The 24,239-nt window shown below is 40.9% G+C and overlaps 2 protein-coding genes across 6 annotated transcripts in view; one reads left to right on the forward strand and one right to left on the reverse strand.

Moving 5' to 3' along the window:
• Positions 1 to 10,826, forward strand: part of ATP2C2 (ATPase secretory pathway Ca2+ transporting 2) — a 50,087-nt gene extending 39,261 nt beyond the window's left edge. For 2 of the 4 annotated variants that reach the window (XM_073308077.1, XM_073308078.1), the window contains 10 exons: positions 1,291 to 1,461; positions 4,250 to 4,347; positions 4,452 to 4,502; positions 4,958 to 5,124; positions 5,730 to 5,798; positions 5,895 to 6,011; positions 6,722 to 6,869; positions 8,902 to 8,997; positions 9,252 to 9,393; positions 10,413 to 10,826. In XM_073308077.1, coding sequence (XP_073164178.1) covers positions 1,291 to 1,461; positions 4,250 to 4,347; positions 4,452 to 4,502; positions 4,958 to 5,124; positions 5,730 to 5,798; positions 5,895 to 6,011; positions 6,722 to 6,869; positions 8,902 to 8,997; positions 9,252 to 9,393; positions 10,413 to 10,528 — 1,175 coding nt within the window. In that variant the 3' untranslated portion in view covers positions 10,529 to 10,826. Of the gene's footprint in view, positions 1 to 1,290; positions 1,462 to 4,249; positions 4,348 to 4,451; positions 4,503 to 4,957; positions 5,125 to 5,729; positions 5,799 to 5,894; positions 6,012 to 6,721; positions 6,870 to 8,901; positions 9,028 to 9,251; positions 9,394 to 10,412 lie in introns of those variants that run through there. The other 2 variants (XR_012154535.1, XM_073308079.1) reach the window with 2 other exon arrangements.
• A 2,345-nt stretch (positions 10,827 to 13,171) lies between these two features.
• Positions 13,172 to 24,239, reverse strand: part of MEAK7 (MTOR associated protein, eak-7 homolog) — a 23,780-nt gene continuing 12,712 nt past the window's right edge. Inside the window, exons 3-8 of one of the 2 annotated variants that reach the window (XM_073308080.1) lie at positions 22,580 to 22,810; positions 21,541 to 21,685; positions 20,366 to 20,806; positions 17,547 to 17,665; positions 16,197 to 16,376; positions 13,172 to 15,206 (exon numbers count right to left, since the gene is read on the reverse strand). In XM_073308080.1, coding sequence (XP_073164181.1) covers positions 15,084 to 15,206; positions 16,197 to 16,376; positions 17,547 to 17,665; positions 20,366 to 20,806; positions 21,541 to 21,685; positions 22,580 to 22,810 — 1,239 coding nt within the window. In that variant the 3' untranslated portion in view covers positions 13,172 to 15,083. The remainder of the gene's footprint in view (positions 15,207 to 16,196; positions 16,377 to 17,546; positions 17,666 to 20,365; positions 20,807 to 21,540; positions 21,686 to 22,579; positions 22,811 to 24,239) is intronic. The other variant, XM_073308081.1, reaches the window with a different exon arrangement.

Raw genomic sequence — 24,239 nt, forward strand, 5'->3', positions numbered from 1 at the left:
GACCCTATATTTCAGCATCGAGTTTTTACAAGTGAAGTTGGTTGATTTTTTTAATATTAGGGAAATATCTAGCCCTCAGTTTGACTCTTACTTCATGTCAACGTATGTCCCACAGACAGACTATACAGAATCAGAGAAATGTGGAAGGAGCCTCAAGAGGTCATCTAGTCTATCTCCCTGTGGTGCGGCAGGACCAAGTATATCTAGACCATCCCTGCCAGGTGTTTGTCTAACCTGTTCTTAAAAACCTCCAATGACAGGGATTCCACAGCCTCCTTTAGAGCCTTATTCCAGTACTTAACTATCTGATAGAAAGTTTTTTCCTAATCTCTAACCTAGATCTTCCCTGCTTCAAACAAAGCCAATTACTTCTTGTCCTACAGTGGACATGGAGAACAATTGACCACCATTGTCTTTATAGCAATCTTTTAGAGGTTTGAAGACTGTTATCAGGTCCATCCCACCCCTTGGCCTTCTCTTGTATATACATTTATATGTATTTTTGAATATTTATAAATTTCACAAGTTACAAAAAGCAAATGACACGGGACCATCACCATGATCTCACAGTATGAATCTTTAATTACTACCCTGCAGAAAAGTGATTGGCCTAAGCAGCTGATGTGGAGCTTGTGATGGGTTAGAAAGATCATTTAAAACACTTTTTCATACACACATCTGATGAAGTATTCTGAAAGTTACACCTGTAAATCAATGCAGTAAATTCAAGAACTGTAGAATTAGATTTTTAGACGCAAATTACAGCATCTAAATGTTTGCGGCCTTGTCTACCTGGAAAGTTGCGTGGGCTTAACTAAAGGTATGATTTTTAACTGATTTAGTTCAACTGATGCAAGCCTCTGGGTAGGCATTTATTTTAATTTAAGTGTGGCTTATTTTGGTTTAGCTCCAGCCAATCAGCCTGGTCTATGCAGAAGTTTAATTAAATTGGTGCACCTCGGTGTATAGGCACTCTTTTACCAATGTTGGTAAATGTAGAGACTCAACCTGAACCAAGAAACCGAGTTTTAAACCAAGAGAAGAGAATCCACACACAAAAGTTGCACTGGTATAAGTAAACAGGTCCAATTAAGCCCAGATAAATTTGTGACTAGACATGGCCTAACTACCTGATTTTCAGCTGCAAAAGTGGAAGTCTGATTAAGAATCTTTGAAAATGTCAAACTAAATGTAATATGGATTCTTATATGGAAACTAATGTGGAATAACTTGGTCCTTTCTCCCCCTCTCTCCCCCCCCCCCCCCGCCCCCCCCGCTTGCTCTCTTTAGTACTTGCTCTAGCTTCAGGTCCAGAACTTGGCACACTAACATTTTTAGGGCTGGTTGGAATAATTGACCCCCCAAGAGCCGGAGTTAAAGAAGCAGTTCAACTCCTCTTTGAGTCTGGTATATCCGTGAAGATGATAACTGGAGATGCCTTGGAAACTGCCATGGCTATCGGTAACAATTAGCTGTTTTCCCACATTTTGCATTATCTGTCTGTCAGACCAACACCAAATCTTATATATTTTATTGACCTTCATAAGATAAACGTAGCCCATTTACCTTTCTTTTCATTTCATAGAATCATAGAATATTAGGGATGGAAGAGACCTCAGGACGTCATCTAGCCCAACCCCCTGCTCAAAGCAGGACCAACCCCAACTTAGTCATCCCAGCCAGGGCTTTGTCAAGCCGGGCCTTAAAAACCTCTAAGCATGGAGATTCCACCACCTCCCTAGGTAACCCATTCCAGTACTTCACCACCCTCTTAGTGAAACAGTTTTTCCTAATATCCAACCTAAACCTCCTCCACTGACACTTGAGACCATTGCTCCTTGTTCTGTCATCTGCCACCACTGACAACAGCCTAGCTCCATCCTCTTTGGAACCCCCTTTCAGGTAGTTGAAGGCTGCTATCAAATCCCCGCTCACTCTTCTTTTCTGCAGACTAAATAAGCCCAGTTCCCTCAGCCTCTCCTCATAAGTCATGTGCCCCAGCCCCCTAATAATTTTCATTGCCCTCCGTTGGACTCCCTCCAATTTGTCCACATCCTTTCTGTAATGGGGGGCCCAAAACTGGACGCAATACTCAGATGTGGCCTCACCAGTGCCGAATAGAGGGAAATAATCACTTCCCTCGATTTGCTGGCAATGCTCCTACTAATGCAGCCCAATATGACGTTAGCCTTCTTGGCAACAAGGGCACACTGCTGACTCATATCCAGCTTCTCATTCACTGTAATCCCCAGGCCGCTTAGCCAGTTGGTCTCCAGCCAGTAGCAGTGCATGGGATTCTTCCATCGTAAGTGCAGGACTCTGCACTTGTCCTCACTGAACCTCATCCGATTTCTTTTAGCCCAATCCTCCAGTTTGTCTAGGTCACTCTGTACCCTATCCCTACCCTCCAGCATATCTACCTCTGCTCCAGCTTAGTGTCATCCGTGAACTTGCTGAGGGTGGAATCCAGCCCATCATCCAGATCATTAATGATTTGTTGCAGTAGATTCCTTGAGTTCCAGATGTGACATTATATAGTAGTTCACTATGTCCGGCTATGTCAGAAGAAGGACAGGAGACACTGGGTGTGGTTTAATTAGGTTGCAACTTTATTCCTAAATGTCTGGGAGTACCTGGCAGATAAAATTGTACAGTGCGGATAATTCCATTTACATATACCTGGGGGGCTGCTGGGAGCCCTCCCCTGTACCCATCCTGGGCCCCAACCAACCTGCTACTGGGACCTCACACCCCTTGAACAAGAGTTAAAGAGGGGGGCTATAAAGGAGGACAGCATTGGCTTCTTGCCATACCAGTCCTAGGAGCCCTGAACTCCCATTGTTCCCAATCCTTTAAAGAATACCTCCTTTAAATCCTTTTCCAATCCATTTGATCAGATCGTTGTATCCATTCCCATTGGAATACCTGCACTGAACATCCACTCCAAGCTTACATAGTGAGTTGTGATATCATAGCCTAACTCCCCTTTCATTTTTTGCCCCCCACTAAACTCTCAGCCCACTGTGGGGAAAGCAAAGAAACCCACCTCCCCTTGCCCAATCTGGCAATGATGGAAAAATTCCTTCCCGGTCCCGCAAGAAAAGAATGACTAGCATAATGCTCCCATGGCAGGTTGTGACAAAACCTGGTATTTCGAGTACTTCCATGGGTGGGAGGGTGCGTGCTGCTCGGCTTGGCCCAGGTGAAAATAGGTCTTGTACTGCTCAGATGTGGGCAGAAATAGTCCCCTTCTCTTCCAGTTACCTGGTGGGGAGCATGGGTCAGCACCCCCATGCTGACCTGGTACGGAATTACCTTCATGTAGCAGGTAACTGGCTCTCTAGTTGCCCTTAAAGGGACAACACACCTTTTCCGACAAGCCACACAAATGTCCCCGCCACTTAATGTGTGATGAGGTCATTTTGCTGGTTCACTGAAACAAATCTAGTTAACTGTAGTGATCTAATTACAGAAGCAGTATGGATCCATTTCCAGCAAGATAAAACGCACTGGAGCGGCAATATAGAGGATGTAAAGTTACTGCTGATACCCTTAAACGAATGAGAAAAATGTCATCGCTGGGATTAATGTCTCTTTTAACATCACATGCAAACATCTCTGTATATCCAATTATTACATTTAGGGTTTTCAAATCGCCATTAGAAATAAACCATGCAAGCAGCATAAACTGGAAGAACAAATCCTCAGATGGTGTCAATTTTCATTGCTCTAACTATAATCACTGGAAATTTGCTGATTGACAGCAGCTGAGGGTCTGGCCCAGTGACATCATACTTAGCCAAGTGTGATTCTTTTCTGCTTCCTGTATGTTCAGGAGATGATTCCATTGCGAAGTCCATGGCAGAGGCTTTTAAACACCGCCTTGTTTTCACCCAAAGAAAACGATTAGAAAGCGACTCTGCAAATGGAAAGACATGAAGTATCCTGTTCTCTCTGAAGGTTATTCCAGTGCAAAACTAAATTACCCTCTGTGGAAATGCATCTTAATATTGCACCCAGTTCTGTTCATCTAACTCTTCACTCATGCAAAATTCCCAATGAGTAAGAAGTGCATGATTGACGCGTTAGAGACCTAGAAAGAGAATTTTTGTCCCATGCCTCCGTAGGTGACACCAGCTCATAGTCATTTTCTGTGACCCTCTTAAATGGGGTCTTTTGTTTCAAATCAGAAAATAATTAGCCACTCCTGGTGATAATGGACTGCTCTTACGTTGGGTTTTCTATGCAGGACAGAGAATTGGACTCAGCAATGGGAAACTGAAAGCCATGTCTGGAGAAGAGCTGGACCATGTGGCAGAGTCAGAGTTATCATCTGCAGTCAAAAATGTAATGCTGTTTAAACTGTTTCCAATAGTGCTATAGGATTCCACTTAAAATAGCATCATTCTCATGGCTTTTTTTTTTTCTTTTTTTTCCTTTTCATCATCCAGGTGTCTGTTTTCTTCAGAACAAGTCCAAAGCACAAGCTAAAAATCATAAAGGTACAGATTGCCTCCCAACACTGTTATATGAAATGGAAACCCAAACTGGGGCACTGATCCTGTTCCAGCCCATGTCGCTGGTGGGTCTCCTGCTGAATAGGACTGGGCTCTTTGAAAGGAGTCAATACAATAGAGCTATGATTACATGGGCAACTTAATATCTACGAAAGTGGAAGTATCCACTGCTCCTATTGATGTCAGCTGAAATAATGGGGGCTGTGCACTTCTGGAATCCAGCCCCTAACTGAGTAGAATATCTCAGTTGTTTCTCTCTGCACTACCCATGGTACTTTGTGCAGCTCTGGGCTGCTAAAGTCCATATTCCCATCTGAGATGTGCAACCCTCCTCCTGCAATGGAATATAAATTACAAACGTTGTCACTGGACATAGTTTATTTTCACATTAAGAGCCCATCCTAGTGGCATTGAATTTATTCATCTCTCCATTTCCACAGGCTTTGCAAAGCACTGGTGCCATTGTGGGAATGACAGGGGATGGGGTCAATGATGCAGTGGCCCTAAAATCTGCTGATATTGGGATAGCAATGGGACAAGCAGGCACAGATGTCAGCAAGGAGGCTGCCAACATGATACTGGTGGATGATGACTTCTCAACGATAATGTAGGTTGCGCTTCGGCTACTTTCTTGACATTGAATGCAATGAGTTTCTATGTGACTAGCACTGAAAATATGTCAAAGGCCAGATCCTTAGCTGGTGCAAAGCTGCATGCAATCTATGGAGTTATGCAAATTTACAGCCACTGCCGGTCTAGCCCATTGTGTCTTTGGAGACACATATGGAGGATTACGTTCACCATACCTCGCTCCATTCTGCCTGCCTCACCTAGGAAGCTTATAGGAAGAACTCCTGCAGCTTGTAATGCCCTGTGGTTCACAAGAACAGAGCCAGCAGGCAGAGTGGTCAGAATGACATAAATATGCCTCATGTACACTTATGTCCATGTACCAAAACAGAATGAACAGATCTCATCTCAGGCTTCCTAGTTCTGACAGCATCCCTTTAATCCAACAGTTGTATGGATATCTGTCATGTTAGAATTGTCCTAAACTGGTATTTGGACTTCCATTGAAATGAAAGGGAAGGGGAGAGTATAAACTAAGAGGCTGTTCTCTTGTCTATAAAGTTTCTTAGGTGATTACTAGGTTAGATATGAAATATCATGAATACCCATCAGTTTATAAATTACCACATCTCTCCTTTCTAGGAATGCCATAGAGGAGGGAAAGGGAATATTTTACAATATAAAAAATTTTGTCCGGTTTCAGCTTAGCACGTAAGTACACACTGGCTGAAGCTCCACTGATGGGCAGCTTTTTGGCTAGGCTGGATGAAGTAATGTTGTATTGTTCCTGCTCCATCTGCTTTGCAGGAGCATTTCAGCATTGAGCTTAATCACTCTGTCGACAGTGTTCAATTTACCAAATCCACTCAACGCCATGCAGATCTTGTGGATCAACATTATAATGGATGGACCCCCGGCTCAAAGGTAATGAAATTACACAATGAGCCAAAATTAGCCTTGGAGAAAAGTGATGCAACTCTATCGACTTGAAAGGCATTAACAAGGCTTTGTTAACAAAAGTTGTCATGGTCAGGTGCTGGGCCTCTTGCCCTTACCTGTCTTGAGGTGGAATCTCCAAATTCTTCCACCCATAGACTGGGAGTGGATCCACTACCCTGTATGTATCCACCACCTATCACACCCAGGTCCAGCTGGGTTTTGGTCATCTGGGTTTCTTGCCTGTGGCAACCTGTGTCCAGTAATGTAGCACCCAAAGCTTGTTAAAAACAGAATATTTTATTTAGTAGTTGAAAGAAAGCCTTAATGCCTTGTAATCCCTGGTTTTGTGACTGAATCTACCTGTGGGACGGTGTATAGAGATTGTCAGCTCCTCCTCTGTTAATCCAGCACAACATTTTACAAGTCGAAAACATAAATCACATGTTGGGGCACAAATCAGTAACTCCTTACCAGACACCCCTACATTCATCCCACCCATCCCGAACAGGATTGAGGCATGATGACACCATAGAGAAGCTAGCACTAATGTTTCTCATGCTTTGCACCTTCAGCGACTAAGCAAGAGATTTCAGCTTCCAGGGCTCTGTCGGTTTCCTCGCACCAGCACTAAAAATGTAGAACACATGTAACTGATCTATATTTATATCTAAACATGTTGTTTTATTTGATGAAAGCTTGGGAGTTGAACCAGTTGACAAAGATGCCATCAAACAACCCCCTCGAAATGTTACGGATACAATTCTCAGCAGAGCATTGATCCTGAAAATCTTTATGTCTGCTATAATTATCATCAGTGGGACCCTCTTTGTCTTTTGGAAAGAGGTGAGATAAATATTAAATCCCATCTTGTTTGCACTGACATGGAGCACAGTTCATCACATTTTATGGACAATTTTCTCAGAAGGTAGAACGTCCAGTGGAGAGGACTTGGGACAACATGTCAAGAAACTTGGCTCCGCCACTAACTAGCTGTGCAGTCTCTTCACCTTATAGGAGTTTCCCTCCTATAATATGAAGATAAGAATGCTGAACCACCATTCAAAAGTTCATTGAGGTCTGGAGATTAAAAATACTATGTACATATCAGGTACTACAAATACTACTATTAGGTAAAAAGAAAAGGAGTACTTGTGGCACCTTAGAGACTAACCAATTTATTTGAGCATAAGCTTTCGTGAGCTACAGCTCACTTCATCGGATGCATTCAGTGGAAAATACAGTGAGGAGATTTATATACACACAGAACATGGAAAAAATGGGTGTTATCATACACACTGTAAGGAGAGTGATCACTTAAGATGAGCTATTGCCAGCAGGAGAGCGGGGGGGAGAAAACCTTTTGTAGTGATAATCAAGATGGGCCGTTTCCAGCAGTTAACAGGAATGGCTGAGGAACAGTGGGGGGTGGGGGTGGGGAATAAACATGGGGAAATAGTTTTACTTTGTGTAATGACCCATCCAGTTTGCAAATTAATTCCAATTCAGCAGTCTCTTGTTGGAGTCTGTTTTTGAAGTCTTTTTGTTGTAATATTGAGACTTTTAGGTCTGTAATCAAGTGACCAGAGAGACTGAAGTGTTCTCCGACTGGTTTATGAATGTTCTAATTCTTGACATCTGATTTGTGTCCATGTATTCTTTTACGTAGAGACTGTCCAGTTTGACCAATGTACATGGCAGAGGGGCATTGCTGGCACATGATGGCATATATCACATTGGTAGATGTGCAGGTGAACGAGCCTCTGATAGCGTGGCTGATGTGATTAGGCCCTGTGATGGTGTCCCCTGAATAGATATGTGGACACAGTTGGCAACGGGCTTTGTTGCAAGGATAAGTTCCTGGGTTAGTGGTTCTGTTGTGTGGTTGCTGGTGAATATAAGTGATCACTCTCCTTACAGTGTGTATGATAACACCCATTTTTTCATGTCCTCTGTGTATATAAATCTCCTCACTGTATTTTCCACTGAATGCATCCGATGAAGTGAGCTGTAGCTCACGAAAGCTTATGCTCAAATAAATTGGTTAGTCTCTAAGGTGCCACAAGTACTCCTTTTCTTTTTGCGAATACAGACTAATGCGGCTGCTACTCTGAAACCTACTATTAGATATTTCAAGAAGTAAATTTGGCTGCAGGGTTTTAGCTTCTGACTTTTTATGCCACAGAATTCAGCTACGATGTAATCTCTAGTTTTGTTTGCAAGCCTTTGCAATTGTGTCCTTTAGAAAGCCAAATATTAAGGACTTTATACATTTGATTGCTTCACTGGAGTACTTGTACCTGAGTAAAATCACCATAAACCACACAAGTATCAGTAATTACCCTTTTGAAGGGAAATGTCAGGCTATAAACTGATTGTGATAGCCAGGTTCAGTAATATTAGGTTAATCACAATTACTGAGAAACTTAAAATCACAGCACTTGACCTCAAAATGAGAGACCTCTGTTATGATGCTGGATTTGGAATACATTCTATCTGTATATTATTACATCAATAATAATTGCTAATTAGACATAACGTGCAAATAAATTCTCTAAAGGACTTTTGGCCAAATTCACCACTGGCCAAAGATTTTAAAATATCTGAAGATTTGATCATAAAACATAAATACTGGTAGTGGGGAGTTAGGCCCAATTTTTCAATGGTATTTAGGCGCCTGTCACTGAAATCTGAGGTTAGGGCTAGTTGCAGTGCCTGGAACTACTGTTATCTCTCTTTTTATAATTGTATTGAATTTTAAGTTGACCGTGACTTCTTTTTAAACAAAGTGGCTATTATTAGACGAAAGTGCTGTGTTAACACACTTTTATAAGGCCCCAACTTTTTTTTAATAATTTTGAATTTTACATGTTTCCAGATTCCAGAAAGTGGCACAACTCCCAGGACCACAACAATGACTTTTACTTGTTTTGTGTTCTTTGACCTCTTCAATGCCCTGACATGTCGTTCTCAGGTGAGACAGACAATGGCATGTCAGCATTGTCTTTAAATAGCAGCCTAAATGTATGCTTCACGTTAGTGGTATCTAAATATCCTGAATAGGAAGTGGCACGTTTTCTTCATTGTAACTGAAAAAAGTTCAGGTTTTATCCTATTAACCAATTAGGTTTTATAACAACAGTAGTGATTAGCAATTTACAACAAAGATTCACATACAGACGAGAGGCTGAAAGATTTGACATTTCATCATTATTTTTTCCCCCCTAGACAAAGTTGATCTTTGAGATAGGCTTTTGCCGAAACCGCATGTTCTTATATTCTGTGCTGGGGTCACTGTTGGGGCAGATGGCTGTCATTTACATCCCGCCGTTACAGAAGATCTTCCTCACAGAGAATTTAGGCGCATTAGGTAAGTTAGTAGGGAAATAGCAATCATCTTGTGGTTTTAAGCTATTTAAGAGGAATATGAGATTTGCCAGATCAGATTAGACCTCTGTGCCATCTTGTGCAGCTCTCATCATTCCATGATGACTCAGAAGAAGGTGGGGAAACAGTGTAGCCGGCCAGTTGTATTATGTCGCACATTGCTGCGGAGGAGGAAAATTCTTCCCTCCAGGCAATCAGTTTGATTTGATCTTATGTCTGGTTGCATAGGTTATAAATGTTTTTGTTCATGCCATTATCCAACGCCCCTCACATTCCAGACAAAATAGCTGCGTGGTTGTATTCACATGTTCTCATATTTAGACACGTCAGGTTCTTCACACAGCTTTGTAGACTAACCTCGGTCTCCATTAGAGAAATTTGTGTTGGTGGAATATCTTGAATGACACCAGTGCAAACCCCTAATGCACCTGTGTCAAGCAAGATTTACGTGGGTGTGTTTGACTACCAGACTAAGTCCTAGCAATATAAAACCTCCTTTACACTGGTGCATAGATGGTCATGCTACTGTTACTAGAGCAGAACTCCTATTTTATGAACTAACTGGGGAGTGAGGAGTTCGTAAAATCCAAAAGTTCATAAAACGGAACTTGCTCGAATTAGAGCAGGGCCAGTACCTCAGTTAATTTTTAATCAGTCAGTGATAGTGTACATAACGACTAGTAATGAATGGATACAGTATGCCTGATTTCTCTTTGTTTGAGAGAACTTCTTTGCTGCCAAATGTCTCAGCCTTTTCAAACTGTACAGCTGCTTGACCATTAACTGAAGGATTGAAGTCACATTTGGCAGCCAAAAGATGGGTCATATAACTGGTCGTTTATAAGATCAGCGCTCATAAAATTGAGGTTCATCTGTAGAACAATGTCATTACATCAGTACAAATTTCTCTAATGTAGACAGGGCCTTATCTGAATATTCTTGCCCAGCACAAACATGAAGCTGACCCACTGTGTTCCCCTTTCTTCCCTCACTCCTGGGCAGATCTGTTGTTTCTCACTGGCCTGTCGTCTTCAGTTTTTATTGTGTCAGAGCTCATCAAAGTGTGTGAAAAGCATTGTTGCAGATCAAAGAAAGCGAAGGCTCTTCATGAAGTATAACGGATGCAGACGTCTCTAAAGAATGTTCTTTTTGAATTAAACTACCATTTTGTAATTCAAATGCGTCCTTCTGTGACTGTGCAAATCCTTATGGAAAGTATTAAAGTGAATCTAGGTCGACAGCCCTCCCCATATCAGATAATATTCCTGCCACTTTCTTCACCCAGGCTATTTCAAGTGGTCTGCCCTGGGGTGTAAACACTACCTCTGTTGCACAGATTTATATATATTTTTTCATAATTGGTTGACCAGTCTGTTTGAGCTAGATCTATCACTCTGCGCAATGTGGCGATGCATCTCTACAGAACAATCTACTGCACACGGCTGATGTTTGGTTATTTAAATCACAAGGATTTTTGTTAATCAAATCTGGATTTAAAATGTTAACTAGCGATTGTCTGAGGAAGAATCTTGCTATTACTTAGGCAGTAACCTCCACTTTAAAAAAATGTCTTTCCATTCTTTTGCCTTCACTACCAGGACACCTTATCCCATTTCTCTTGGTGAATGCTGTGGCTTTGGAGCCCAGACCAACTGATATTTATTCAGCAAAGGTTTTAAGCAAGTGCCTAGCTTGAGACTACTTCTATTCATTCTTAAAGAGCTGTACATGCTTAGGGACTTAAAGGGGGCTTGTTTTTAGGTTGTCCTCCCCATCAGGCTGCAGAATCCACGCCTTTCAGCTGACTTCACCCTTATGGGAATGTAATAAAGCAAGATACTCAGCAGCCCCACCTGTGACTCAGCACTGCTCTTCATGTCTTCTTTCACACCCCTCCAGGAAACTTTAGATCAAAAGCTTCTTGGGTTTACGGATTGTGGGCCAGATTTGTAAAGGTAGTTCAGCATTGCCGTGCTCAACATTGCAATGTCTAACTGATTTAGGAGCCTAGATCTCATTTTTAACAGGGATTTAAGCACTTAGGAGACTAAATCCCATTGACAATTGATGGGGTTTAGGCTCCTAAATGTTTCTATCCCTTTTGAAAATGAGATTTAGGTTCGTAAATCAGTTAGGTGTTGCAATGCCAAATACAGTGATAGAGCACACTGGAAAGACAGTCATCCTGACCTAGGAGTTACTGTGTTTCATCATTCAAAGACCTTTACCATAGCCTAGGACAGAGGTGGTGAATCAGCACACTGCTGGCCATTAGATAAGGTGCACAATTTTTTGGTGGGAGCGAGTCATTGTTAAAACATGGAACAACAATGAAAACCGAAGAGGGGATGTTTTCATTGCTAGCTCATTCCTTTCTACATCCTGGCACTGGAATGCAGTGGTGCATGGGAAACAGCCTTGGGCTTGACAGAAAGACCAGGGGGACAAAATACTCACTAAATATTCACTTGCAAATGGACTGCTTGTTTTGTACACTGGCATGTTCAATTTCTGCACCCCAGGTCTACAGCTTAACAGATTTAGTAAAATCTAAAAAAAACCTTCCTAACTGCAAGAACGCTAGGACAATGAACAGACTGCCTAGGGAGGCTGTAGACTCTCCTTCACTGTTGCTTTACAAAAGGAGGCTGGATAGCCATCTGTCTTGGATGGTTTAGATACAATAAATCCTACATCTTGGCAGGGGGTTAGACTAGAGGGGCCTTGTGGCCCCTTCTACCAATAAGATTCTATGTAATTACAGAACTTCGAGTTTCATTTCCATCCAAAAGGTATTGCTGAAATACTTCTTGGAACATCCATAAGTTCGCCCTCTTCGTTAAAGTTACACTCCCTGCCACAAGTACTCCTTTTCTTTTTACTCCCTGATGTATGAGTTTATATTTTAGCAGTTCTTAAAAAAATACGATAAAGGGAGTTTTTGTTCTCTTTGTTTAAACAGGGTGGAGAGGGCTGGGCTGGGCAAGGTTATTGTGACAGAATAGAACTTTTGCTCTACAGTAAGCACTCCGTCAGCAATTACAACATCCAAAGTTCCTTATTCCCTTACCAGGAAATGGCTTGTTTCAGCATCATCATGCTGGGCAAGTCTGTAAATAGATTCTCCTTCAGACCACTCACTAAGAGCACCACACTGTTAGATTTCTCTCTCCCCCACCAACTACCTTCACCTTATATGATCTGATTTTAAAGATAAAAAGTCCAGCTCCTCAAAGTTCACAAATCACAGGACTTCAAAGCAGTCAAATGCTGTGCTGATTTACAACAGGATGTTGCCCAACATGAATTTCCTTGACAAAACCAACCCAGTGTGGCTGTTTTTTGCTCTGACTCAGACTGGTTCAAACAAAGACAAGTCAGCTCTTAGATATTACGTTTTTGATGAAGAGCAGTTTTTGGCAATTCACTTAACAAAATTAAATACAACCAACCAACCACAATTGCTATTCTTTGGTGACAATAGCCTCCACTTGTTCCTGCTTACCATAAAATATGAACTGGCTCTTTTGGCTTAAAAACTGCTTAAAAAAAAATCCTGTAGATAACTTAATAAACTTTTCTTCTAGAAGATTCCAGAAATGCAGCAATCTCTGGGGTGGAACCCAGAAGCTATTTTAACAGCGCTCAGTCACACTACACAATCACCTAGTACACGCAGCGAATAATAGCTAATTGAAATTGTTGGGGAAATTTCAGGTGGCAGGATGTAAAAAAAAAAACCTGTTACAGAAAGAACTAAATACATTTATTAATTTATTTTCTACAGCAGTTCGGCAACATATCATTTAAAATTATTATAAAAACATTCAGAGGGAAAAAAATAGTGTAAAAAGTTCAGTATAATTACTCAACACAGAATTTTGGGCCCATTAAAGACTCTGGAACCTAACTTGATCATTTAGATAAACACATAAGAATATTAACTTAGGCCAACCTATGCTGATGAATAGGTACCACGTATACGCTAACCATTATTATGGGTAGGGTATAAAATGCATAGATGATTACCAGGGTCTGCAGCAGGAGGGATTTGTCCATGTTCCCCTTTCAACAATAATTTATATATAATAATCATGAATACTACCTACTTCTCACATTATAAAGTGAAGGCACAAATACAAGCTAATTTGAATGTCCTACTTTGGCACTCAATAAAGAAGTACCACATAGCTAAGGGTACACCAGAAAATACTTTCATTAGCGTTCATTGGAACCTGATCAAAGTAGTAAATGACCATATACAGTGTTAAAGTATATTTTATGCACCATGCAGTGTCAACAGTGAAAATCTAGATCCTTTATATGACAATGAATCCAGTCTAATACAAAGATGCTTTGATGTGATCTTCTGCTTTACTGGGAGAAAGATACTTCAGTTATACATATTGATAAAGAGATAAATACTGAATTTCAATTCCCCATGTCACTTGCTGGGGTGAAAATTCTAGTTCTCAGTAGAAGTGGTTTTTTTTTGGCAAGTAAATTACACAGCTAGAGAGTTAGCAATACTCAAGGTACTGAAATATGGATAGCTATGAATGGATTATGTTAGAAAAAAGCCCTGAATGTGACTGATTGTAGCTACTCACCAGCACAGGCAAGTGTTGTAAATAACAGAGAAGGAGCAAAAAAAAAAAAAAAGCAGTGTATCAGAGGTCAACCTATTTTTTTAAAAAATGAGTGATCACTGATTTCATTGCAACAAAATCTGTAATAAGAAAATAGTTTCAAAAGTTATAGACATTAACTCTAACATTTTTAAGGCATTTGTATAGGTTTTTAGATGTATGACTCCTTATGGCATAATCACACACTCCAGTCTACCTCTGAAGGCATTTTCCAAGACAATTTCCATTGACATCAATGAGAGTTATGCCTGAGTAAGAAACACAGGACTGGGCCCACTGATAGGAGTCTTTGTGGTTGAATCCCTGAATGACTCTAAGACTATTTTACAATGGGCCAAATTCTGTGCTGGCTTATTAATTCAGTGAAACTTCACTCAAATGAAGTCTAGCATAAGTCAGGGCAGAACTGGATGCAGTATATACAGACTTCTATGTTTCTGTGTAAAATCCATATATTTATGGAAAAGCTGAGCTTAAAAATAGATCCGAATTTGAAGCAGCTTTTACAGCAACGACGCAAATCAAGCACAGTCTTTATAAAGACTGAACTGGACTGTTCTACAGATACCATTTTAAAATGTTAACAACTTGTACGCTGCACAGACATTTAAATAATGAAGCTGATTTCATTGCATGCAAGGAATTATTTTCAGCTGAGGTATCAAAAGCTTGACATCTTTGAAATTCTATATACAGTCAAAGTTAATACACTGGTGACTAAGCAGCAATAATATTTGTGCTTAATATCTGCATGCAGAGAAGAAAATGAGCCTATTGCAAATGCCATCAAATGTATTTCCAGCTACAACCAGGACTTAGCCAGCTATCTAAATTCCCACTCTTCCAAAAGAAACCACCTGCAGTCATAACATCTTCCTGGCTCTAACTATTACGCTAGTACTCTTTACACTGCATTTTTGTTTCAGCTAATTATACAAGTGGAAACAGATGAGAAAATATCCTGTCCAAGGAATATCCGCACTTGATGGGATCAGGCAGAACAAGCCACGTTAAATGGGTCATCTTAGTTGTCATCATCCTCTTCAATCTGCTCTCGCAAACCATCGCTCTGACGACTTTTTCCAGTCATTTCTAACAAGGCCTGAGCCTCGGGGTCTGTATCCAGGATGCTCTTCTTACCCTTTATCTTAAAGAAAATCAAAAAGGCAATTTAAAATGTCATCACAAATGTCAGCAAGGTCAGGTCACAAGTAAATGAAGCTTGACTATCCATAAGCTACTTGTTTAGTTTTAAAGATTGCTATGATGGTTTCCCAGGTGCATGTAAACAGAAAAGATTCACTAGGACATACCAACTACTTTGCACCACTTCAGTGACACAAGACAGCTGTAAAGTTGGCTTAGCAGGCCAGTTTACTGTTTATGGTTGCTTTGGGCCACAAACCAGTCGGCATATACTGGTTAATCTGACCCAATATTTCAAGTGCAGATGTGAACTTCTAAGTGATTCAAATACAATTTGACAGTCTTCCTAAAAGACTAGTTCTGTTTCTATTTACAGATGTGTGTGCAGTGTATAGCCTCTGGGCATGTTTACATAATGTGAAAAGAAAATATCAGCTGCGTAAAATAGACATCGTAACAGGCACAACTGAGGAAGATTTACTGTACAAAGACAGAGTCCCCAACCTGGTCTCAGGAGCAGAGAAACTTTCATAGTCTATTTATGCACGTCTTCCTCACTTGTTCTTATTGAAACCAAGTCCCACAAAGATTTCCTGCATCCCTGACTAAATTATGGCTGTCTTAACACCCAAAATAATCCCACTCCTCTTTGGTATTTACATGCTTCAAATATATAGCATCATGGAGTCATTTAAAAGGATTACAGTAACACAGCCAATGTTTCATAGAGACAGTTGCAGTAGTCGTGGTTTGTTTCATTTATGCTTCTCGTTCCAGCTGGCATATGTACTTTGTGCTTTAAATTTCTGAAAGTGTTTAGCTGCCATAGCAATAGGGGCCAAGGAAATACATAAAGTGTGATTTCTCACAATCCGGACAAAAAGTCAACATATTTAAAACATTGAAGAAATATGTTATATATATTCTCCCTTGTATGTTTCTACACATGTAGGTTAATTCTGCCAGCTTTTGAAACACTGTATTCACTTACCACTGCGCTTTCTGGGAGATCTCCCACTGCCCACACCTCCATGGCATCTAGCGTAAAGTTTTCATTAGCTGACAGCTGAGGACTGTTGTAGGTAGTACATCTAGGTTTCGCTTTGCTGTGTCCCTTGCCATAGTTACTGTCTATCCAGAGCCCAAAGTAATCATGCTGTCCTCCCATGCCCTGTGAAATAAATCGTCACATTAAATACTTATTAAACCAGAAACTAGGTCCAGGCTCAGGGGTAGATTGTAAGTTGCTAGTTTCAGTATTTATGGCTAAATTTCCAAAGCTGGTAAAATGGGGCATCTCAAATAAGCTTGTGTTTACATATCTAAATTGTATCTTTGTGTGTGCAAGCTATCTGTACAATACCCACCTTGCAGGTCCTACAGGAGCATGACAATTCTGCAGACACATCAGCTGTACCTTGCTTTGGAAATGTAACCCGCTATGTAGTCTAACAGCTACTGTTCGTTTGACAACATGCCCGTTTTAACAAGGCGATACACATTTTAGCCAAGTCTTTCCCATTTAAAGCAACAAGTACAATTTGAGGTGGCTTTCTTTAAAGCAAGATTTCACTGGGACGCAGTGATTACCAAAGTCACTACTGAGGCAATGCTGACACATTCTGTCTTAAAACATTTGCCTGCTTGTTTAAAATAACTGAAATTCACCATGGTGCTGAGGACTGGTGCAAAGTCCTCTCTACCTGTAAGACCCTGTGTGGGACTGAACAGAGAACTTCCGGAGGGTAGTCACATAGAGACAGACTCTACAACCCTTGTGCACTGTTTCTGATGAGGGTTTCTTTATGCCAGCCAGGCATAAACCAGTGAGAAGAGACTAAGGATGGATCATCTGGATCTTCAGTTATGCAGGTCTAGGGAATCTAACACCATGTAAATGGTGTGGACATGTGCAGCCAACTCTTTGAGCCAACAGGCTAGAGTGGCAGCATCCGGAGGGCTGCATGCCAACTTTGAATGCTGTTCCCAATCTGAGGATGGATTCTACTCCTTAACTCCCCAGAAACTTCACCTGCCCGAAACCCAGTTACTTGGGTTAGAAATGCATGAAATGGATTTTACCCTAAACAGTTTACTGTTTAAATATGAACATCAGCTGTAAATAATCAGATAACCTGGCATCTTTACTCTGAATGAAAATGTATTAAGGTGAGAAATCCTCATAGTAAAAGTGCTGAGCTAATACACAAGGTGAAAAGGTGAAAACTTCCTTTAAGAAACACAGCACATGAAATATGTCAGCTTAAACAGGCAGAAACAAAGACACTTTCAAAGACCAGCCACGAACCTGATTTCCAAACTGTCATTTCTTAGTACTTACGAGTCCATTTGGGATAGTTTGCTGTCCATGATTCAAATACATGTAGTGGTCATTGTATCCAGTGTATGTGTGCACCATGAGAGAGGGAGAAATGGAAAACAAAAAGCATCTGTTGTCACCTATAAATTGCAGCAGTGTAAAGTGTCAGAGACAAAACAATGGACAAAGTGTGACTTACTTATGAGTAGGACGGGAAAGCAAGATCCCAAAAAGCAGCAGCAAAACAGTTCAGAACGAGTACTGATATGTCGGCAGCATCAGTACAGATTTTTAGTCAAGACGCACAGCCAACGTCTGTTCTGTGTTATAACTGTGCAGCACCACAGACATCAATGGGATTGCATGGCTGTAAATGAGGGCAGAATCTGGGGATCATGGGTATGTTTGATTACAATGTAAGGACTGGGCTACCCACAAAACATGCACAGGTTCACCTACGTAGTTTTTAAATCCGTTTAGTTAGAGCAGTGCAAACCCCTATGTGTGGACATTCTTGGTTCTATCTACAACTGGAAGGTATCAATTCAGCTTGATCGACGTAAAAACACTTTTAATTAAGCTTGATTCAAGTTTTGTATGTAGAGAAGGCCTAAGGGACTGATGCTTCACCACCTTGCACCGCTGTTGTTATTTACACCTGTACAAGCTAGGTGTAAAATGCCATCCAATCAGCATATTATCTTTATTTTGCACAGGTGTATTTACACACAGTACAAGACATTGCTGAACTGGGGCCTAATTTGTGAAAATGTAGGCCCTGATTTGCCAAAGTATGTGCTTAAGTACTTTGCTGAATCAAAACCTCAGCTAGCATTTCCCCTGAGTTTAAGAAACTCAGAACTAAAAATGTGAAACAATATCTTGGATAATGCCCTACTGAACAGTTGGCAAGGGATCCAGACTAAAAGGTTAATTAAAACCAACAAGGTTTTAAAAATGAGTGATATGGAGTAAAATGAGTAAATATATAACTTAGGGAGTTGTATTAATAAATGAGAATGTTCAACAGAGTAAGTTACCTATTAAGTCAATGCACACAGAGTTTCTATACTCACAAATCAATTATCTCTGCAAAATTTCACAAGGATTTTAATCAAACCTCATTTTTCCTGTCTAATTTGTCAGGGCAAGATATGTGCTTGAATCAATAGCTACAAGTTAAAAAGTGTCCCCTGCAACATGATGTCACTGGTTTCGGTAACCTGTCTCCCATAACTGTTCCTAAGGGCAAGTGCTAAAGATCTGGTGCATGAATTCTCACCAGAAAATAACTGTGATAATGCATAAGGCAAGCTGCATTTGAAAAGAAAACAACTTGGTCATTTAAAATTCTTCAAATCCTCTCCTCTCAAATTTCAGCCAACCCAAAGGCACTGATTAACCCACATGATTAGCAACTGGCATGGCAATATATTTTGTAAATTAACCTGCTGGAATGAGAGAAACACAAAAATCATATTTATATGTTACCTTGTATATATTTTTTCTTCCGTTACTACTTCAAAAGCTAAAGTCCCCTCTGCCCAAGTTTTGTGAAGGGAAAATAAAGGGTTCAGCTAGCATGGCTAGCTTTTAGCTCCAAGGGAAATCCCTTGTTGCTGTATTTTAAACAGGAACATAAATATCCATCCATCCATATACAGAAATATCCATCTGTTAGATGTAAACATACAGAGACAAATTCTGCTGAGTTTCAGCAATGTAAATCTGGAGTCATTCCAGTGTAGGGTGACCAGATATCCCGATTTTTTAGGGACAGTCCTGATTTTTGGGTCTTTTTCTTATATAGGCTCCTATTACCCCCACCCCATGTCCCAGTATTTCACATTTGCTGTCTGGTCACCCTATTCCAGTGATACAGAGCAGAATTGGGGGGGTGAGGGGGGGCGTGTATTGGTATATCTTTTACTATGTAGAGCAACAGCCAAACAAACTTAAGACTGCCATCTAGTGGACGTTTATTTTGATCTATTAAATAATGAAGTTTGGTGGGCCACATTCGTCTCTTGTTTACACCAATGGAGCTCCAGTAAAGTCAGTGGGTAGAACTGAAAAGAGAATTTGTTCTAGGGTATTTATTTTGTGGTCAGTAAGTCCTGCGGATTTAAAAATTGTCAATGAATAACAGATACAAACTATAAAGCAACCATCAGTACTGGATCTGAGTTTGCAATAGGGCAGAGGATCTAGCCAGGTTTTTACCAATATACAGAATTATAATTTCATTTTGAAGTAAGGAAGCAAGCATTCCCTCATTTTAGAGAAGATGATATGTGTTACTCCAGTAAAATTACTGAGTTCAGGAAGTGGATATAGAAAGGTATTCCTGCTAAACAACATGCAATGCAACAGATACCGATGAACCACACATCAATGACCACTGTGGCTACATTCTGGTCTTGTTAGAGCATCAACCTAGCAGGTGAAGAGACATTTTCTAAGGGAAACAATAAATAAAAGAGAGAATGGTTTGATTAAACTATGTTTTGTAAGGGGCATCTACTGGATGCTGTCTTACCAATATTATGGGCAACTCTGTATGTGAGCTTTCAGAGTAACTGAATGTATCTGTATGTGAGAAAACAGAAAATAAAGAGTGGAAAAGAACTACAGGGTCAACAAATTATTCTTCCACTGAGACAGATAAGCTTTTGAAATTAAGTCAAAAGATAGCCACATGTTAAAATTTGGAAGAGGACAGACTCAACTGTCTTGCAAGAGTTCCATCCCCTTTGCTCCTTGATAAAGTCTTCATTAACACATCCCATGCTGCTACTCTAAGCCATGAGATTTTTGCAGAAAAATAAATAAATTCTTACCTTGAAATTGTGGTTTAACTTCCCATGATTCTGATGCAAACCCACCAAAGATATATCCATCCAAGTCCTTTAAGACCAATATACAGGGACCCTTGTTTATGATTTGCCCACAGAGCTGTGAAAAACTTTCTCCGTGAACCCGAGAAGAAAACAAAAGCCTCCACTTGTGCTGTAGCTCCGAGGGCAGATGGGAGTTGATGTATATGATGGATGGGATGTCAAGAAGACTAACAAATCCACTTCCTTTGATGCCCTTGCACTTTGGAACCAAATTGACTATGTCGTTAGCCTGATCTGGGAGTGAATGCAGGACAAGGAGCCCCTGCCTGATGATAACACTGAGGAAAGTAGAGATCTGTGGCACTTGGAACACCCAGTTCGCAATGGTACTTTGATCACACATGGTATCCATGAGAGGAGGTCCCGCGAGTTTCTTCCCATCTACACAATAAACACATTAACACAAGATAACTTGTACATTTCTCACAAGGGATCTGCAAAGCTGCTTATAGCATCCAAGTCTATATCTTCCCCTAAGTATATAATTACTTGCCTTCTAATTTTTTATGGTGGAAACATTTATTCACATTTATTCATTATTTGAACAAATAATGAATGGCAAATGGAAGGAGCTAATACTGTCTGCAAGATTAAGTAAACATATGCGTTGGAAAGGGGCACAGTTCTTGGTAACTTGGGACATCCTCTAGCTGTACTGGAAAGATGGTTGAGAAATATGATGTCTCAGTTACAACGTATCAGATGGCTTCTACAAGATGAAAGATCTAATACCATGGCATAGCAAAGCATAGTCTCGTTCATCAAACATAAGCAAAGACTGCCATAAAGGGATATAAATGCACCAAAACACCAATCAACTCTAAGCCAAGTAATTCTACAATGGTGACGAGGCCTACTGAGATAAAACACGTAGCTATAAATCTGCATGACTACAAATTAGATTGAATAGGGAATTCAAATCCAAACTGTTCCCAAATTCCATCAGGAAGGGTAGATGGGTAATTAAAATCCCCAGATCTGAATTCAACCCTCTCGTTTTGGTTCTTGATCTGAATTTCTAACTCCAGGTCAGAGAGCGCAAATATCTTGCAAGAACAGCTGATTCTGCAATACTTACACCATTTTGACATAAATTTTTTCAGTATTTTCCTTACCTTCAAGTTTCAGTTCTGATAACAGCTGAGAAGCCAGAACCTTTACTCCACTGGTAGGATCTTGAGTCTTCCCCAGATTCCAGCCCATCAGCAGATTCCTGTAGCTCAGTACATGAACTACAGAGGTGATCACATCCTCTGTGAACTTAAAGGGCATAATATTGCCATTACAACCTTAATTCCATATTTAAAAGAAAATTGCCAAGAACACCGCAAAGCACCCCACAAGGGCATTAATCAGTGCTTATCGCAGTGACCTGGGTGAAATGGACGTCGTTGCCATACGTAAATATTATGAATAACACCTGTCTGCTATAGTTAAATGTCATAAATAATCATAGGTTTCAGAGTAGCAGCCGTGTTAGTCTGTATCCGCAAAAAGAAAAGGAGGACTTGTGGCACCTTAGAGACTAACGAATTTATTTGAGCATGTAGCTCACGAAAGCTTATGCTCAGATAAATAATCATAGTTCATATTTGTTAAGCGCCTTTCCCGCAATGACCTCAAGTATAAATCTTAATTCTCAAACATCCTTCCATGGTAACTTTTACACATGGGTTAACTGAGAAGAAACAGAAGGTCAGAGAGTATAATTTACAATCTAGCCCATATTGGGGGTGAAGTGGAGCTACACTGCCCCCAGAGGAACTTGGGGTGCTGGGCTGCATCATCCCTTTTGTTTGTGCAGCTTGTTCTCCCTTTGGGCTATTCTACAGCCCCTTTGGGTGTATGAACCCTGAGTGTGCCTTGAGGGGGCAGTCTATATGCTCCTCCCAGTGCAGCCGCAGACTCTTGAGACAGGTTCACAGGGAACAGAGAGGAAAAAGCCTATGTACTTCCATCCCCACTGGACACCTGCACTACTGCCATACGCAATCTGGCCCTAAAATGATTTGCCCAAGGTCAGAGTGAGCAAGTGGCTAAGCTAGGAAAAGAACCCAGGAGTCCTGAATCCCAGCCCGGTGCTCTAACCACTACCTCCCCAAAACATTTAAGAAAACAAAAACAAAAATACACACAAATGATCTTTTCCTTTACCTCTTCGATTTGTTTTCCCTTCACAGGCCCTTCGGTACTAGATATCATTCTCATTATTATGCTACTCTTCTCCTCTACGTTGCCTTTTAAAAGGGCTGACATAAAAATTATGAACTGCTCCTTAACAATCTGTTCACTTGACCCCGATGACTTCCCAGTCAGGTCAACACTTTTCATTCCACTGTATAGCCTAAAGGTCATTTGCTCCGGTAATGCTTCCTGGACACGGGCCTGTCAGAGAAAGAAGACTTAAGGACAGATTTTTAACTAGGAAAAACAAGACTTCTATACGCCGCTAAAACAGTCCAGCTGATCTGTGCCTAGGTTTACTGGTTAGGAACTGAATATCCCACTATCTAATATGTATTAGAGCAGGGATTGGTAACCTTTGCCACAGGGCCCACCAGGGTAAGCCCCCTGGCGGGCCGGGCCAGTTTGAGGGAAGCGGCACGGGCCAAGGGATTTGCTGGCCCCCACTTCCCACAGCCCCCATTGGCCTGGGACAGTGAACCACAGCCAGTGGGAGCCGCGACTGGCCGAACCTGAGAACGCGGCAGGTAAACAAACCTGCCCAGCCCGCCAGGGGCCTTACCCTGGCGGGCCGTGGGCCAAAGGTTGCCGATCCCTTTATTAGGGTGAAACCTTCACAGAGGATCACTTCTCAAAGAGGCAGTCCCCATCTTCATCAACTATTTTATAGTATCCCCAAGGTTTCCAGTAGAATTTTGTAAGATCTTTAGTTACTTAGAACTTAATAAGCCATAGGTTCAAAACAAACAAACGGAAATACTTCTTCACACAACACACAGTCAACCCGTGGAACTTGTTGCCAGGGGATGTTGTGAAGGCCAAGAGTATAACTGTGGTAAAAAAAGAATTAGATAAGTTCATGTAGGATAGGTCTATCAATTGCTATTTAGCCAAGATGGTAAGGGATACAACCCCATGCTCTGGGAGTCCCTAAACCTCCAACTGACAGAAGCTAGGACTGGAAGACAGGGGATGGATCCCTCAAAAATGCCCTGTTCTGTTCATTCCCTCTGAAGCATCTGGCACAGGCCACTCTCAGAGACAGGATGCTGACCTGGACGGACCATTGGTCTGACCCATTATGGTCGTTCTTCTGAAAAGGCCAGGGTAATTTTATAGTACCTATCTTAAACTTGAACTTGTAAAAAGTTAAAAATATGCAAGTGAAGGATTTCTATAAGAAAACACTGTTTCAAAGATCTGTAGCTCAGTTAGTCAGAACAAAGTTCTGAACGTATTATGCCAGTTTAAGATGCTTCTTTTTGGAAATATAGCTCACAAATGCATTTAAAGAAATAGGTAAGTGAAATTCCCCACCCCACCCCCCTTCATTTTGCCTCTTAGAAACCAAATGCAGACAAGATAATTAACTCTGAAAAGTAACTACAATGCATGTATAGTAACTACCTGTAGAAGTTTCAGAGTAGCAGCCGTGTTAGTTTGTATTCGCAAAAAGAAAAGGAGTACTTGTGGCACCTTAGAGACTAACCAATTTATTTGAGCATGAGCTTTCGTGAGCTACAGCTCACTTCATCAGATGCATTCAGTGGAATATACAGTGGGAAGATTTATATACATAGAGAACATGAAACAATGGGTGTTACCTCTCCTGCTGGTAATAGCTCACCTT

This window comes from Lepidochelys kempii, chromosome 12 (assembly GCF_965140265.1).
Source record: "Lepidochelys kempii isolate rLepKem1 chromosome 12, rLepKem1.hap2, whole genome shotgun sequence".
NCBI lineage: Eukaryota > Metazoa > Chordata > Testudines > Cheloniidae > Lepidochelys > Lepidochelys kempii.